General features: G+C 39.2%; 1 protein-coding gene across 8 annotated transcripts in view; it reads left to right on the plus strand.

Moving 5' to 3' along the window:
- Positions 1–13,679, plus strand: part of ARID1B (AT-rich interaction domain 1B) — a 329,485-nt gene that overhangs the window by 20,665 nt on the left and 295,141 nt on the right. For all 8 annotated transcript variants that reach the window (XM_062640854.1, XM_062640859.1, XM_062640855.1 and 5 more), the window contains exon 2: positions 12,043–12,237. In XM_062640854.1, the coding sequence (XP_062496838.1) occupies positions 12,043–12,237 (195 nt within the window). The remainder of the gene's footprint in view (positions 1–12,042; positions 12,238–13,679) is intronic.

A 13,679-nucleotide genomic window follows, 5' to 3' on the forward strand; every position in this document is an offset into this window, starting at 1 on the left:
AACTCCTGTAATATTTGTCCTTTTAATTCTAAAATCCAGATGAAGCATAGTCCCAGGAGTGTTGTTTTGCTGTTGAAATGTAATCTTTTTCAGATGATACATGATTTAGTTGGAAACAAATTAGCAGCTATGCATGCCTAAAGAAAGCAATTTAATAAACAAGATTTTTGTAAGACCTAATCAGAATTGTAAAATGATACTTGGGAATCAGTTACATTAAACAAAAGAGCTGGTGAGAATGTAGGCATGTGTGTGAATTCATGGTTTCCAATCACATTGTTCTCTCAAGTAATACAAGGTCTTCGACCTTCAGTCTGCTGTTTTTTCTAATTTATTACTTAACTATGAAATGTTTTCAGTCAGTAATGAAGATTTCCACTCATAAGTGTAGCTTATTCTGGGGATGGATTTTAATTTTTATTTTAACTACTGAAAAAAGCTGTTTAATAAATGCTTCAAATCACCTGCTGCTGCTGGTGAATTTTTATTTGTTTTTATCCTTCCCAGAAACTTAGTTCCATGCTTCTGACAGTGTCTGTGTTGATGAGGAAGATCATTATAAATGCAAAATAATCATAGGCAAGTACTCATCGAAATTATGTTGCTCCAGCTCCACAACGTGGGTGTCTAGCCCCAGATGGTCTGTTTCTGGTTGACCCTTGAACCGAACTGGTGCTGCTGGTATGTCTCTAACTGGGGCAGTGGATTTTTATGATGTTCAACCAGCGTGATACAGAGGCTGTTATGGAACAATTGTAAAAAAAGGTGAACCAGTTGATTTCCAGGTAACTATTAATATTTTGCACTATTTACAACCAACTATTAATATTTTGCACTATTTACAGCCTTTACAGGAACAGTTTTAATGTAGAGAATGTTACAAGAGAAGCAGTTTCTTGGCAGTTAAAGAAGTGACAAGGCTTCTGTTATAGAGATGAGTTTGCCTTCCCGTTAATCCTGATCCTAAATATATCCTTTAGGGATTTTGCATATATTGTCTCTAGCTACAGGCTTTTCCCTGTTTTCTTATTTAATTAAGGCCATTTCTTACCTAATTAAAAAAAAAGTTGAAAAGAAAAAATACTAGATTAGCAAGTATGCTACCTGCTGTGAGGCTAGAAACAAAAAAAAAAAGCAAACCAGAAATTCAGTGTTTTACACTGCTTTTTAATGTCCAAGTCTGCTATCATTTGGTGTGAGTAGCATGACTGATTTGTCTCCTTTTCCTGAGCTGCTTTTCTTCATGGTATGGCAGTAGAATATAACTCTTAAAACTCTTTGGCAACCATTTCTCAGTGTGGGCAGAACTTTCTGAACTTTCCTTAGTTGCCATCTCATGGTATGGCTATGAAAAAGACAACTAACTACTTTTGTTGCCCATGGTGGAGCTTTCCGTTCTGTTATCCTTCTATGCTTCTTTATGCCTATATTCTATCCGTTCTGTAAGTGGATTGATTGGTTTTTGTTTGTTCTTGTTTGTGTGGTGTGGGGTTGTTTTTATTGTTGTTTTTTAGCTTTTTTTTCCTGATTTTATTCATCATGAACTTGAACAGCTGCAAAAAGAGGCAAAATTGCATTCGAGTCTTCACCAAAGGAACTTACACTGTGTTCCTGAAAGAGGGTGGCAGGGCACTTTGCAGAAAAGAATGCAAAAAATCCTTGATATATCAAAAGGATATAACCAGCAGTCAGGGATGAGAGTAAAAGCTGGGGTTTATAAAGGGAAAGGGGCTGTGTTTCTTAGAGTATCCACTAGATTCTAGTGTCATCTGAACTCTTGATTTATTCTGGAATTGCATTCTGGTGAGGTCCATTACAAATGCCAGCAGTGGGTATAACTCAGTTTTTTAAGAGTTGATATTTGCTTTTTTTGTAATAGTGTAATCTCAGAGCATGGCCTAGAAATTTTAAATATGTTTCATTGGGGAGTACTTGATGAAATCTAGTGCATAAGGTTGAATTTGAGAAGTTGAGGGGCTTATTTTTGGACTTCCTAGAAATAGGTCATTTTCTCAAAGGCATTAATACTGTTCCAAGTGTTCTAGCAAAAATTTAAGGTAGGGATTTTTTTGTCCTTTTTTTTTTCTTTTTTTTTTTTTTTTCCTGTTAACATTTCCAGACACCTTTTTCCATCTGAAGGTAGGTTTCTGAAAGTTCAGAATACCGTGTTACAGCCTGTGATGCTGTAACAACGTTCTCCTTTTGAAAACCTTCCAGAGATTTTTTTTTTATTCGCCCTTAGCCTACTGATTTCTGACTTCTAGTCCTGTTCCTTGCTAATCATAACTGACATCCGTCTCCCCAAAGTCTTCTTGTCTTTTTCCTTGTTAAGATTGCATATAATACTTGTTATTATGAGAGTGAAAACCCAGTCACAGAAAGGTGAAGTGTTGTGCTCAAGTTTGCATAGCAGGTCAGCTGCTGAGCCAGGAATAGAAGTCCTGTCTTATGACTTGGTGCCCTAACCGCTGGCCTGCACTGCCTCGCTGGACCACTGGTCTTTTCCAAGAATGTAGTGGTGATGGGGTATAGAAGAAGCTACAGCAAGTATAGGAGCTCTGCTTCCAACTCTGGCAGGGCTTTGAGGCTTGTACATAGCTTAAAATACTGGGGAAGGAAAGCAGCTTTCTAAAGGAGCACCTAGATAAGTTCTGTAAAGTTACGGTTTACTGTGCTCTGTTTAAAAATAAACAACAAAAAACAATTTGAAAATAGCTTTCCAGAAGGTTGTGGATGAGGGGAAAAAAGTTCTATGTGTTTGAAAGTCAAACTCTGCTCCACAAATAACCTCAAGAGCAGCCTGTGATTAAATCTTTTGTATATTCAACAACAAACTCATTTTATGCAACCACAACTATGATAAAATTGAATTAAATGAACCTGCCTCTAAGAAAAGAGACTGAATAGCTGAGTAGCGCATTATTCAGTGAATGGGAAACGGGGAGGCTGGCTGGAATGGCTGGGAAATGGTTTTAACATACTGTTGGACTAAAGAGCAATTCTGTGAAATCACTGTATTTGTTTCCCCCCTACCTCCCCGCCCTCAATTTTTAAATAGCAGTGCTCTTCATACTGTCAGAATTCAGTGTTGTGACACCCCTACTCAAAAGTTATGACAGCAGTGTAATGACAGCTACTGCCTCTTGAGAATCAATCAGGCAATTAATTTTGTAAATGAAATGCTGATTATACAAAGCTTCACATGAGAGGCCCAGTGATTAAAATCAATTTAACAAATTGTTTCAGGTGGGACTTGATTAATAATTTGCCATAAATGCTGAGGATATATGACCAGCATACCTTTTTGTGTGTGTGTGTGTTAATATAGAACTATACATAACACTTGGAGTGGAAAAAATCTGGAGCTAACTGTATGTACTTTTGGCTTGTGACCTAGATGAGATTGGTTATACCTTTTTGTGGCTACCCTGTTCTCCTAGGTGTCCATAATGCCACGTTCTCAGCTAGTGCTCTTTCCAGCAATTAAGTACATCTAACTTTTATTTTTGCTAATAAAGCCAAGTAACTGAGAAAATGTATTCAGATCTACTTGAATATTTATTAGGTTTAGGAAGATTTTTCTTTAAAATTTAAAGTGGATGTAGGATATCTTTCATTTATATTCTCCCCACCTCCCTTCTGTCCCTTACTAATTTTCAGGACTTTCTGCATTTTTCCCCTCCTACTCCAGTACTTCTCTGCTGGAACCTTCCTGCAGAGTGCCCCTCATTCAGTTTGAGGCTGCTCTCTGCTCCTTGCCTGATGGACGCTATTTTTAGTACATCCTTTTCTGTCCATCTAACCCTGTGTTTATATAAGAGCTGTACAAAGTAGGTGAGGGAGGTGGGTTTTTTTTGAGTTCCAGATGGCAGCCATGCACAGGGAGTGAAGGTGTTTACTTGTCTAGGAAGCTGAGAACCTCATTGCCAGACAAAATAGAAGTAACTGGTATTCTGGGTGGGGCTTTTCTTTCTTTAACTTACAGTTTTCTGGGTTTATGAATGAATTTCCTCTTGTTGCACCGTAGTGTTGGCTTCTGAGAAGGCCTTAGGGCTATGAGACACCCTCTGTGAATCTAGCCTGAGAACTTTGAGATGCTGTTTTCTCTCGCTATCTGCCCTGGTCTCCTGCCACAGGTTACTATTTCAGTAGCAGAAATGGTAGACTGTGCCCATGTCTCACGTGTTCCGGTGCCAAAGCTGTTGTGTTGGTGCTACTCTACGCAGGCAGGTTTTAGGTTCAGATGTTGGGCTGTGGATGGAAGTAGCTACAGCATGGTCATGATCTGGCAGAAAGTGGGAAAAGCACTGGAACCATTGACAAGTTCTCTGGGTGCAGATAGGTTTGCTAGAAGACATCTTTAAGAACCCCTAAATTCTGCTGCATTAGAAATTACAGCTAACTTGCAGGGGAGTCCTTTTGCTAGGAGAGTAGAGCTTGTGCATGCTTAAGAAAGATGGTCTCCTCTGCATGGAGCATCCAAGTTGGAGAATACAAAGACAGGAATATAATTCTTGAGTACTCCTTGAAGAAGTTTGGGATTGGTAAAGTGGGTTATAGAAGAAGGTTGAGTGTTCAGGTGTGTTACACCTTCTGTTGACTTCAGAACAATCAGGGTGTTACCTCTATGTCAGTAATTGGTAGCGACAAAGACAACTTGCAGGGCAGCAGTTCTGAGCTGTATAGTGGTGTGAACTTATTAGAAATACAGGATTGTTTTAGCCATCATCTGTGATAAATGCGTATAGTTGCTTTTTGATGATGTCTTAACCATTGAGTGCACTTCTAGTGGCAACTGAAGAGGTTAGTTTGGTATACTTAAAAACAGGTTTTGTTGCTGTGTTGTCATTTTTTCTTTCAGTAGACATTTAGGTTTATCTGTCTACAGAATAATAACTAGAGAATGGTTGACTCACTGACCTTCCAGTTTTCAGGCTGTGTTTAAGAGGACCCAGAAGAAAACTGGAAAACAGGCATACATACATACATCCTTCTCCCCCACCCTGCAGAGACACTTGCATGTATAATTATTTGTAAATGTTCTAGTGGAGTAATAGTTGATTTTTGGTGGGGCATAGCTTTGGTTTTCTCTGTTTCCGCTTCTTAATTACTTACTTTGGTTTGAGTGGGACTTTATCTTTCTGATGTTTCCTTGCGGTTAAAGTCAGACAGTATGCAGAGCCTTTAAGACAAGGAAAATTGTTGTTATTGTTAATTCTCAGCCAGTATATGCTTTTTCATTTACTGGCCTTCATCGTAAGCTTATGTTGAACTTGGTTCTTTGTTTTTGCTTATTCCTTGTTGTGCTTATGCAACTGACTTTTTATAATTTTAATTTTAGTAAGGTACAGAGAGTAGACTTACTGTTTAGAAAAAAAAATGGAAGCATGTTTGCCAGTCACCTCTCAGATTTTAATATTAATGTAAGTCAGAATTTAATGCTGTACATTAATACTGTTTTAATAGTTGTATGCATCTTTAAATGGATATTTAAAACACATGTAACAAGTGTTATGTTTTGAAACTTACGCTTTTGTCGTGTAAAAACGTTGGCTGAGGAGTCCTTGTACATGTTCATACAAATGATGGCATTATCTAGGAATGGATTATCTTTTCCCCAGTTTCGTCCTCATGCCAGCTGTGTCATTGTATTGTAGTGAATACTTGTGATTATCTCTAGAGATAAATTTGTAACTTGGTGCCTGACCTAGAGCTGAGAGCTCCATGCCCATCTTTCTTGGAATGTCGGTAATGGATTGTCAGCTGTCTTTATTATGAGGTTTCAAGGCTTTGGTATTAATGAAGAGCCTTTTTTTTTTTTTTTTTTTAATACAGAGACAGAAGCTTTGGCTGCAGATCAATGAATAAACAAAGAGTTATTGTATTCAGTAGCTCTAGGAGTTTGAGGGCAAGCCTACTTGAGAGTGTTGAGTTCATGTTATTTTGTTACAGGCGCAAATGATGTAGCATTAGTTGTTGGGATGTGCTGTGGCTTATAGTCCATTTAAATTGCAGCATTTGCTGTTGTTAGCCAAACCAATGCTGCTTTCAATCTTTTTTGTTTAAACAAACAAAAAAGCACACTTTCACTTGAAGGGTAGTCACATCTCATGTGAATATTCTTCTGGCAGTGAACTGCTCTGTCTGCCTTGTGTAGGAGCTCTCCCATCACATCTGAATCCCACTGTGAACTTCTGAAAGTGTTTCCCACTCCTCCCTGCCTCAAAATTTCAGTGGTGGGGTTCTTTGCGGCATCTTTAAATGGATATTATATTTTGGGACTGTGACTGGTGGTGTTCATATTCATAAATGTCTTTCAGATAAAGATTTAGGTGTTAGAAGTAAAGCATTCATTAATAACTTAATAGTGTATGTATAATGCATATGTAACATTAGTAATGTCCTAAACCGAAGAACTGATAACAACTTGGTCAGACTCCTGCTCAAGCTATTGCAGTGTGTATGCTGCCTCAGATCCCAGCAGAGACAAGGTATCTGGGAAAACACTGGTTAAATGATGAGAAAAAACAGTAGTGTTTTGGTTGTTTTTTTTTTTATCCTCTCACTTTAGAAAATATAAAATTGAATGTCAGGTACTTCAGGGTGAGGTGATTTATTTGTTTTGACTAGGAGGAGAGCAGAAGTGGTGGTGATACTGAGTTTACAAGTGGGTGTAGAATATTAATTTTTCTACTGCTGCTTATGGCAGGAATGCCGAATTTTAAGTATTCTTTTACACAAGACATTGAAAGAAAGAGCAGGAAACAGAAAGAGGTTCCCAGTTACTGTCTGTGGGCAGCGTAGGCTTTTCTGTGTCCTACCTTAATGGTTATGCTGTCTGTCTAAAGACCAGGATTGAAACCTTGGCCCTATTGAAATCATTAGCAAACCTTCCCTTGGTTGTTTTAATGTGCTCACAAGGCACATAATAGGCAAGAACTCTTACGAAATGCTCTGTTCTTACAAAGCCTGATAGTACATGTGCAAATGAATCAGATACTGACACAAGATAGGCACTATAATAAAGGGGTTATAAATTATAATATTACTGTGGACTGAAGCAAGGAACAAGACTTGGGTATTTTGAGGAACTGCAGATCTATGCAAAGTTTAAATGAAATGTGGCAAGTTGAAGAGGAGGTGCAGAATCAGAAGTAAGAGGCAGAATTCATTCAGGCTTGCCTGGCAGAATATGGCAGTAAAAAATAGCATGAGCAAACAGTAGCTAAATTGGTAAAGGGTAATGTGTATATTGGGGGTAAAATAGCACTAGAGAAAAATTGGACCCTCCTGTAAAGGAGGAGGGAAAAGGAAACAAATGGATATTGATGACTGCAGTGGCACTAAAATAAAATTTTAAAAGTAACTAAAACTTTGCAGTACAGCATATAATAAAATTAAGTAAAGGCATAGAAGATGTGAGAATACACGCATCATCCATTCATGGTCATACCTGCCCACTGGGTTTTGGAAGCATGTGATAAAGCGATGCTGTCATTTTCAGTAAAATGCTAGAGAGCAGATGTGGAGTGCTTGGTGGTTGATCCCTACAACATGAAGAGGCTAATACTAATACTCATCATGCTCATCCTGTCACCCAAAACTTGTCTTTGAAAACAGTTGGAGTTGATGTTAAAGAAAATATATGTTAATAAATGTTAAAGGAACATTCAGATGAGATTATAATATGTATTTATCAACTAACAGCTCCTAACTTTTCAAAATGTTGTGGGTGAAAGAAACTTGTTATCTTGTTACAAAAATGGAGTTCAAAAGAATGCTAAAGCTAGAAACTGTACATGCATTAAAGTTGGAAAAAGTTCTAATTAAATTTTTACCTGCGGTATGGGACACAGTACTTGATGAGCAGTTGTGTATGGCTCCAGGTCTTTCTCACCGTGTGCCATTCTGAAAATAGAACTTGTTCTTTTGTTAAGAGTTTTCAATGGTATTGATGACTGTCATATTAAATTCTAAAATCACTCTCTAGTGAAGAGATTTTTCCTTTTTTACAGATGGAAAACTGAGGCAAGCATTCATTGCTGTAGGAAGTCTTGAGTGGCCTGCTCATGGTGGAAATAGGTTAAATTTTCTGAAATACAGAGCTTCTGAAACGCCTTCAAAGCACATTTCTAGTCAAATTCAACAGTAGTTGCAGTTGTAGATACACAGTATAACCTGCTATTTAAATCCTATTATTTCAAGTCAGGAAATGAGGTATGCGTTAAATCTTGAAACTTTTTAGTGGAAAAACTGTGGCAGGTGCAGGGGTAAACTCCAGTTCCACCTGAGCATCATACAGCTACCTTAATGGTAAAACCATCTGCTGCTGCGTTCACTGCTCATAGACTAAGTGAAGCATTCAGTCTTCTGGCGCACAGCAACTCCTTCACTCCATTGCTCTCGGCGGATCCCCTAGAGCAGGCCCATCCGCTGCCTGCGCAGACAAAAGCGTAACTATGTATTTGAAGACTGATACAGTTGTATCTGTGAAGGAGACTCATTTAATGTTGCAAGGGCAAACTTAATTCTAACTGCTCTTAACTTCTGCAGTGGTAATATTAAAAAAAAAAAAAAAACAAACAGGGGAAGAGCTAGCTGTTTGGTTTTCTTTTGCCTTGCAGAAATATGTTGACAGCCACTGAGTCTCTGGTAGATGTCTTCACCTTTAGCTGCACTGCACAGATGGTTGGGATCTAATCTAAAGGGAGTAAGGAATAACAGTGGTAAGTTGACACCCTATATAGGGACTGGCCAGCGCAGGGATGAGATGTACTTTGTTACTGGATGTCTTCTCCAACTGTAAAGATGATCAGAGGACTCTGTTTTGTTCTCTCCCCAACACCTTGGAGGAAGGAGGGAACATGCACCACTGACAGCTAGGGTGGGCCTCTCTGGGTTGTCCCAGTAATTTCTGTAGAGGTACTTACCGCTCTGTCTTGCCCTCTCATATTCAGTATCTCCAGTCCTTGATCCTGATGCCTGACTTGCAGTGTCCACAGTAAGTTTGGGGTATGCCTGTATCCAGTGACCCAACCCTTGGTTTCAGAGTTGCGTGGGTCACTTACAGCCCCTGGTGACTTGAGTTACAGCAGTGTCTCAGGCTCTTTATCCTTCCACCTCTTTGAAGTGGACAGATGTCACCTCAGGGAAAGAGGAGCAGCTGACCTGGGGAGAATACTGGGAAGCTTGGAGACAGCAGGCTGGTGAGGAGAAGGGAAGGGAGGATAAAGTGGCAGTGAGACTCAGCCTCCTAATACACACCATAAAACCCCTCCACTGGTTGGAGGTCAGTAGTCCAGAGGACAGAGACTCTTCAGCCTGTATCCATGTCACCTCCTGACCTTGTTTCCTCATCTTCCTTTCAGCTCTTTCATGCCTTGCTTCTGTTTCTGATGCTTTTTTTAAACCCATTGTCCCTATTCCTTTGTCCGGCAAATTCGAGGCTGCCTCTGTACACCTTGTAACTCCTCTCATGAAGTCTTGCTGTGCTGCTCTTCCTCCCCTTCTCCTCATGGCCTGGTGACATTTGGGTGCTCCCATGTTGCCTTCACAAACATCCAATGTCACCCTGGCAAATTAAAATTCCCTGCCCCTCTGGTATCCAAGAGGTATTCTGAAGTGTTTTATGTAAGAACATAAACGACGTATTTTTCTGTGACCTCATTCTAAGACATAGCTGAACTGTTTCTGCTGAATTTTCCAGAGAATTTCAGCCTCAGGCATACGTATGGCCTGGAAAATTTCAGCCTAAATGCTTGAAGTTTGGCAAAGTTTATGTGCACCTGAAAGTAGTCTTAATAATGGAAAGTGTCAGACTTTTAGCTGTGTAGCTATCTGCATTGTTTATAATTATATTCAAGTACTGGATGTGCAATAGAAAATACTACAGTCAAAATTAATTAAAATTTAACTTGGATAAATGTTGTTACTGGAGTTGAGACCTAGAACTAATACCCTGATATGGAAGATGATGACAGTGAACAGTGTTGTTTGGCTTCATGAGAATCTTGTGGAGGAAAAACAAGACTTGCTTTGAACAAGAATTTATATTTGAGAAGATAAATATGAGGGCGATGCAGAGAATTAACATTAAAACCCATAAATAAACATAGATAAAGTATCTTGGTCTATAGGAGGAAATTCAAGTTGCCCCCTGGGACCCTCTAAGAAGGAATCTCTAGTCCATCTGCTAAACCTTTGTGTTTGTGTTGCTTTTAGTTAAAAGAGTGGTGAGAGTGCATGATTGCCTGAAGAAAAAACCAAGGAAAAGAAAAATGAGAGCGTTGTTACGGGTCAGGTGGCCTGGAGTGGTTGGGGAACCATTGATTTTGAAAAATACGCAATATAAATAGTAAATTACCCAGGACATTTAGTGGTGGAAAAATAGAAACTTCTGATCTGGCCACAGAACAGCCAAATAATAAAGGGAAAATTGCTGAGTAATACTTGCCAAAATTAGAAATGAATGTGCAGTTTGCTATGGTGGCAAAAAAGGGCAGTCCTCTTCTGAAGTGAATGGAAGTATTGTGTGAGGAGGACTTGGTTATCATTTTACCTCCTCATGTGTAGTGTGTCCATGTTTGGAATGTTTTATTTGACTTGGGGTGACTTTCCTGGCAAATCGATGTTAGTAAGGGTGTGGAGAGACATTGGAAAAGTGGGAATGTTTGAGTTTTTTACTTGCAGGAAGGAAAGAGTAAGAACAACATGCAGTAGTTTGTTAAGCAGCAGCTACTTTGGAGAGCATATACTTTGTGTGTAAAAACAAAAAAAAAGTCTCATTATTGCTGTTTGTACTAATAGCACACTGAGAAGAAACAGAGATGGGAGGGGGGGAAGTGTAATTCACTGTCAAAATAACTATTGCATCAGAATCTAATAGCCAGAAAGGACTTGTAGAGGCTGTGTTGCATACGGGGATTTAAAATTAAACTGGTCACAGTACAGTGTAGGAAAACATGTACAAAATATGCTACGGGAAGGAATCCTGCTCTTGGCGGGGGTGGGGGGGTGGGTGCGGGCTGGCTGGATGAATTAATAGATCTTTTTATTGGGAGGAGGAGGGGGTGTGGGATATGTCTCTTTCAGGAAGATGAGACTGTGATAGGTTTTTTAAAAGCTCCTCCCCTCCCCCCTTTCTTCCATGAATATAACCGGCACTTGGGAATTAAAAACTGGATATCATATTAACAATACAGCGCTGCGCTTGACGAAGTCCGGTATTTTTTCTGGTTCATTTAGTCCTCAGTAATAAAACATGAGAGTAATACCGCACAATGGTTGACACCTGTCCTGAAACTGTTACAGTGCTTGGTAAGTGCTGCCAAGAAGTCTAAAAATAAAACTTCCCTCCCTTGGCTCCCCTCCCCCTCCATCAGTGGCTGCTGTTTGGATTTTCTGAGGTCTGTTAAGGAGGTGAATAAACTTCCATGTGAAATGTGGGTTATGACTTGCTTTTGATCTGGGAACTTACTAATGCACATGATAGCAATATGAAAGTGCTGAAATACAGTGTTCTGTATGCGTTGCACTTCTTGGAAGTTTTCTTTTCTTTCCACTTTCCTTTTCCTTTTTTTTTTCCCCCCAAGGTAAGAAAACGGATGTTTTCTCAAGGTTGAATGGGTTGTCCACTCTTTCACTACTTGTGTGTCTTTCGATACACACAGTTTTCTTTATGTTTAAATGTTCAAGTCAGTGGTGCCGATCGGTTTACAACAGCATACTTAATTATTTCTTAACTTTATTGGACATTTTTTCTGCTTTTTTTTTTTGTAGGTAAGAGAACCGTAAGTTTGAGTGCAAAATTATTATTTTTATTTTTTTTTTAATGCAGTAGAAGTGCCAAACTCACCATTCAAAACCTCACCTAATTAATATAAGCACCAGAGTATGATACTTTGCCTATTTGTGTGTCAAGTCAATATTTGATGTGTAGGGCATTGAGAAGACATATGTAGAGTCTGCCCGTGGTGAGTGTAACTGTTCTGACCTTTTTCTTTCCACACCTTAAAGTGTTTCTTGGCTTGTGTTTAACAACAGGGCAGCCCAATGGATCCGATGGTCATGAAGAGACCCCAGTTGTACGGCATGGGCAATAACCCCCACTCTCAGGCGCAGCAGAGCAGCCCCTACCCCGGGCAGTCCTACGGCCCTCCTGGCCCCCAGCGCTATCCCGTGGGAATGCAGGGCCGGGCGGCGGCAGCCATGGGAGGAATGCAGTATCCACAGCAACAGGTTTGTGGAGGATTTTTCTCTGTTACTTTGGTTTCCCTCCTCTCCTTCTCTTCCCTTCTGACACTATGGTAATAGACGGGGTGCAAGGAGAAGAAATCAGAAATAAGTATTTCTCCCACAGAAGGAGGGTGAAAGGCTGTTTTGAAAGTAAATCTATTGTGTTGACAGTGTGAATGTATTCTGAAACCCCATAGTCAGAAAAGAGTTTAGTTTATTGCTGGTACTTCTTGGGGAGAGGAGTATGTCAAATGCAGTCAGTTTTCCATTTTTCTAGTTGATATTGTTTAGCCTTGTATATATTTTGTTTGTTTTTAAAATTCTCTTTCTCTCTGACTTAGATACCTTTAAATATAAGATGAAAGCTAGAGCTGACACCAGTGCAGCAGACTAGTGTTGTCCAGTGTATACAGAAGTGGTACATCTTTATATCAGCTGTTTGTTGTTGTGGTGGACTTTTCTGTTTCATATTCCTCTTTTCGCCTTACAGGAGGAGCCTGTAGATTTTACAGCTTTTTCCCCTTTACCAACTCTTTAAAGTCAGGATATTTATTTATTTTGTATCAGAGGACAAAGAAATGTAAGAGTTTCCTTTTATCTACTTGGATTTCACTGTTGATGGTGACCTTCTCTGACTTTTCCTGTCTTTGTAAAGAAGGTCAATTCCTATGTTCATACCATATACTAAGAAAGATACAGTACTTTTCTGGGGGAGAGGGGGTGGGGGTGTGAATAAACCCAGGTTATCAAGAACTTATGTTTCACTAATTTTGTTTTTAAAATTAGGAATGTGAGTGTAGGCAATGGGAGCTCTCTACTTTTTTGTGAGCACAGCAGAGTAATAACTTGATCATTAATGGGAAAGTACATTCATTTCGTGCAACTGACTAGTTGCAGTTAGCTTTTTTTAATGTCATTTATTGTTAAATATAGAGAAGATAAGAAAATCTTGCACTCCCTGGCAGATAGGTGTCTGGCTAGTTCTTGTTATCACCCATCTACCAGGGCAGGATATTAATCAGGCGGTTAATTAAATAACAGTATCCAATATACTAGTTGAGTGAATAGTACCAACAGTCTTCATTTTTATTCTTTTCTGTTCTTAAATAGATACTTATAAGGGAGAGGTTGTTTAGTTTAGAAATGTCAATGTATTTGGTTGCTGGATTCAGACAGCAAAGTGTTTTGTCAGTCATAAAAGGAGGAGAAATTGAAAAAAGGAGGCTTTATTTTTCTCTGTGTGGCTGTAGCCAAAATGAAGTTATTAAAACGTATTTTTAATTTTCAAATGAGTTCTTGTGTGCTGTGTGGAGAGGGGTGTTGAATTTTCACTGCATTTGCTAATTGCTTGATAATTGTAAATTACCCGTCAGCAGGCAGTGACCTGGCACAGTGATTGGCTGCGGGCCCTATCCGTCTTCTCACAGCATTAATGTAATTGGCTG

The sequence above is a fragment of the Pezoporus occidentalis genome, unplaced genomic scaffold (assembly GCF_034315485.1).
Source record: "Pezoporus occidentalis ecotype Australia unplaced genomic scaffold, CSIRO_AGI_Poc_V1 ctg67, whole genome shotgun sequence".
Classification (NCBI taxonomy): domain Eukaryota; kingdom Metazoa; phylum Chordata; class Aves; order Psittaciformes; family Psittacidae; genus Pezoporus; species Pezoporus occidentalis.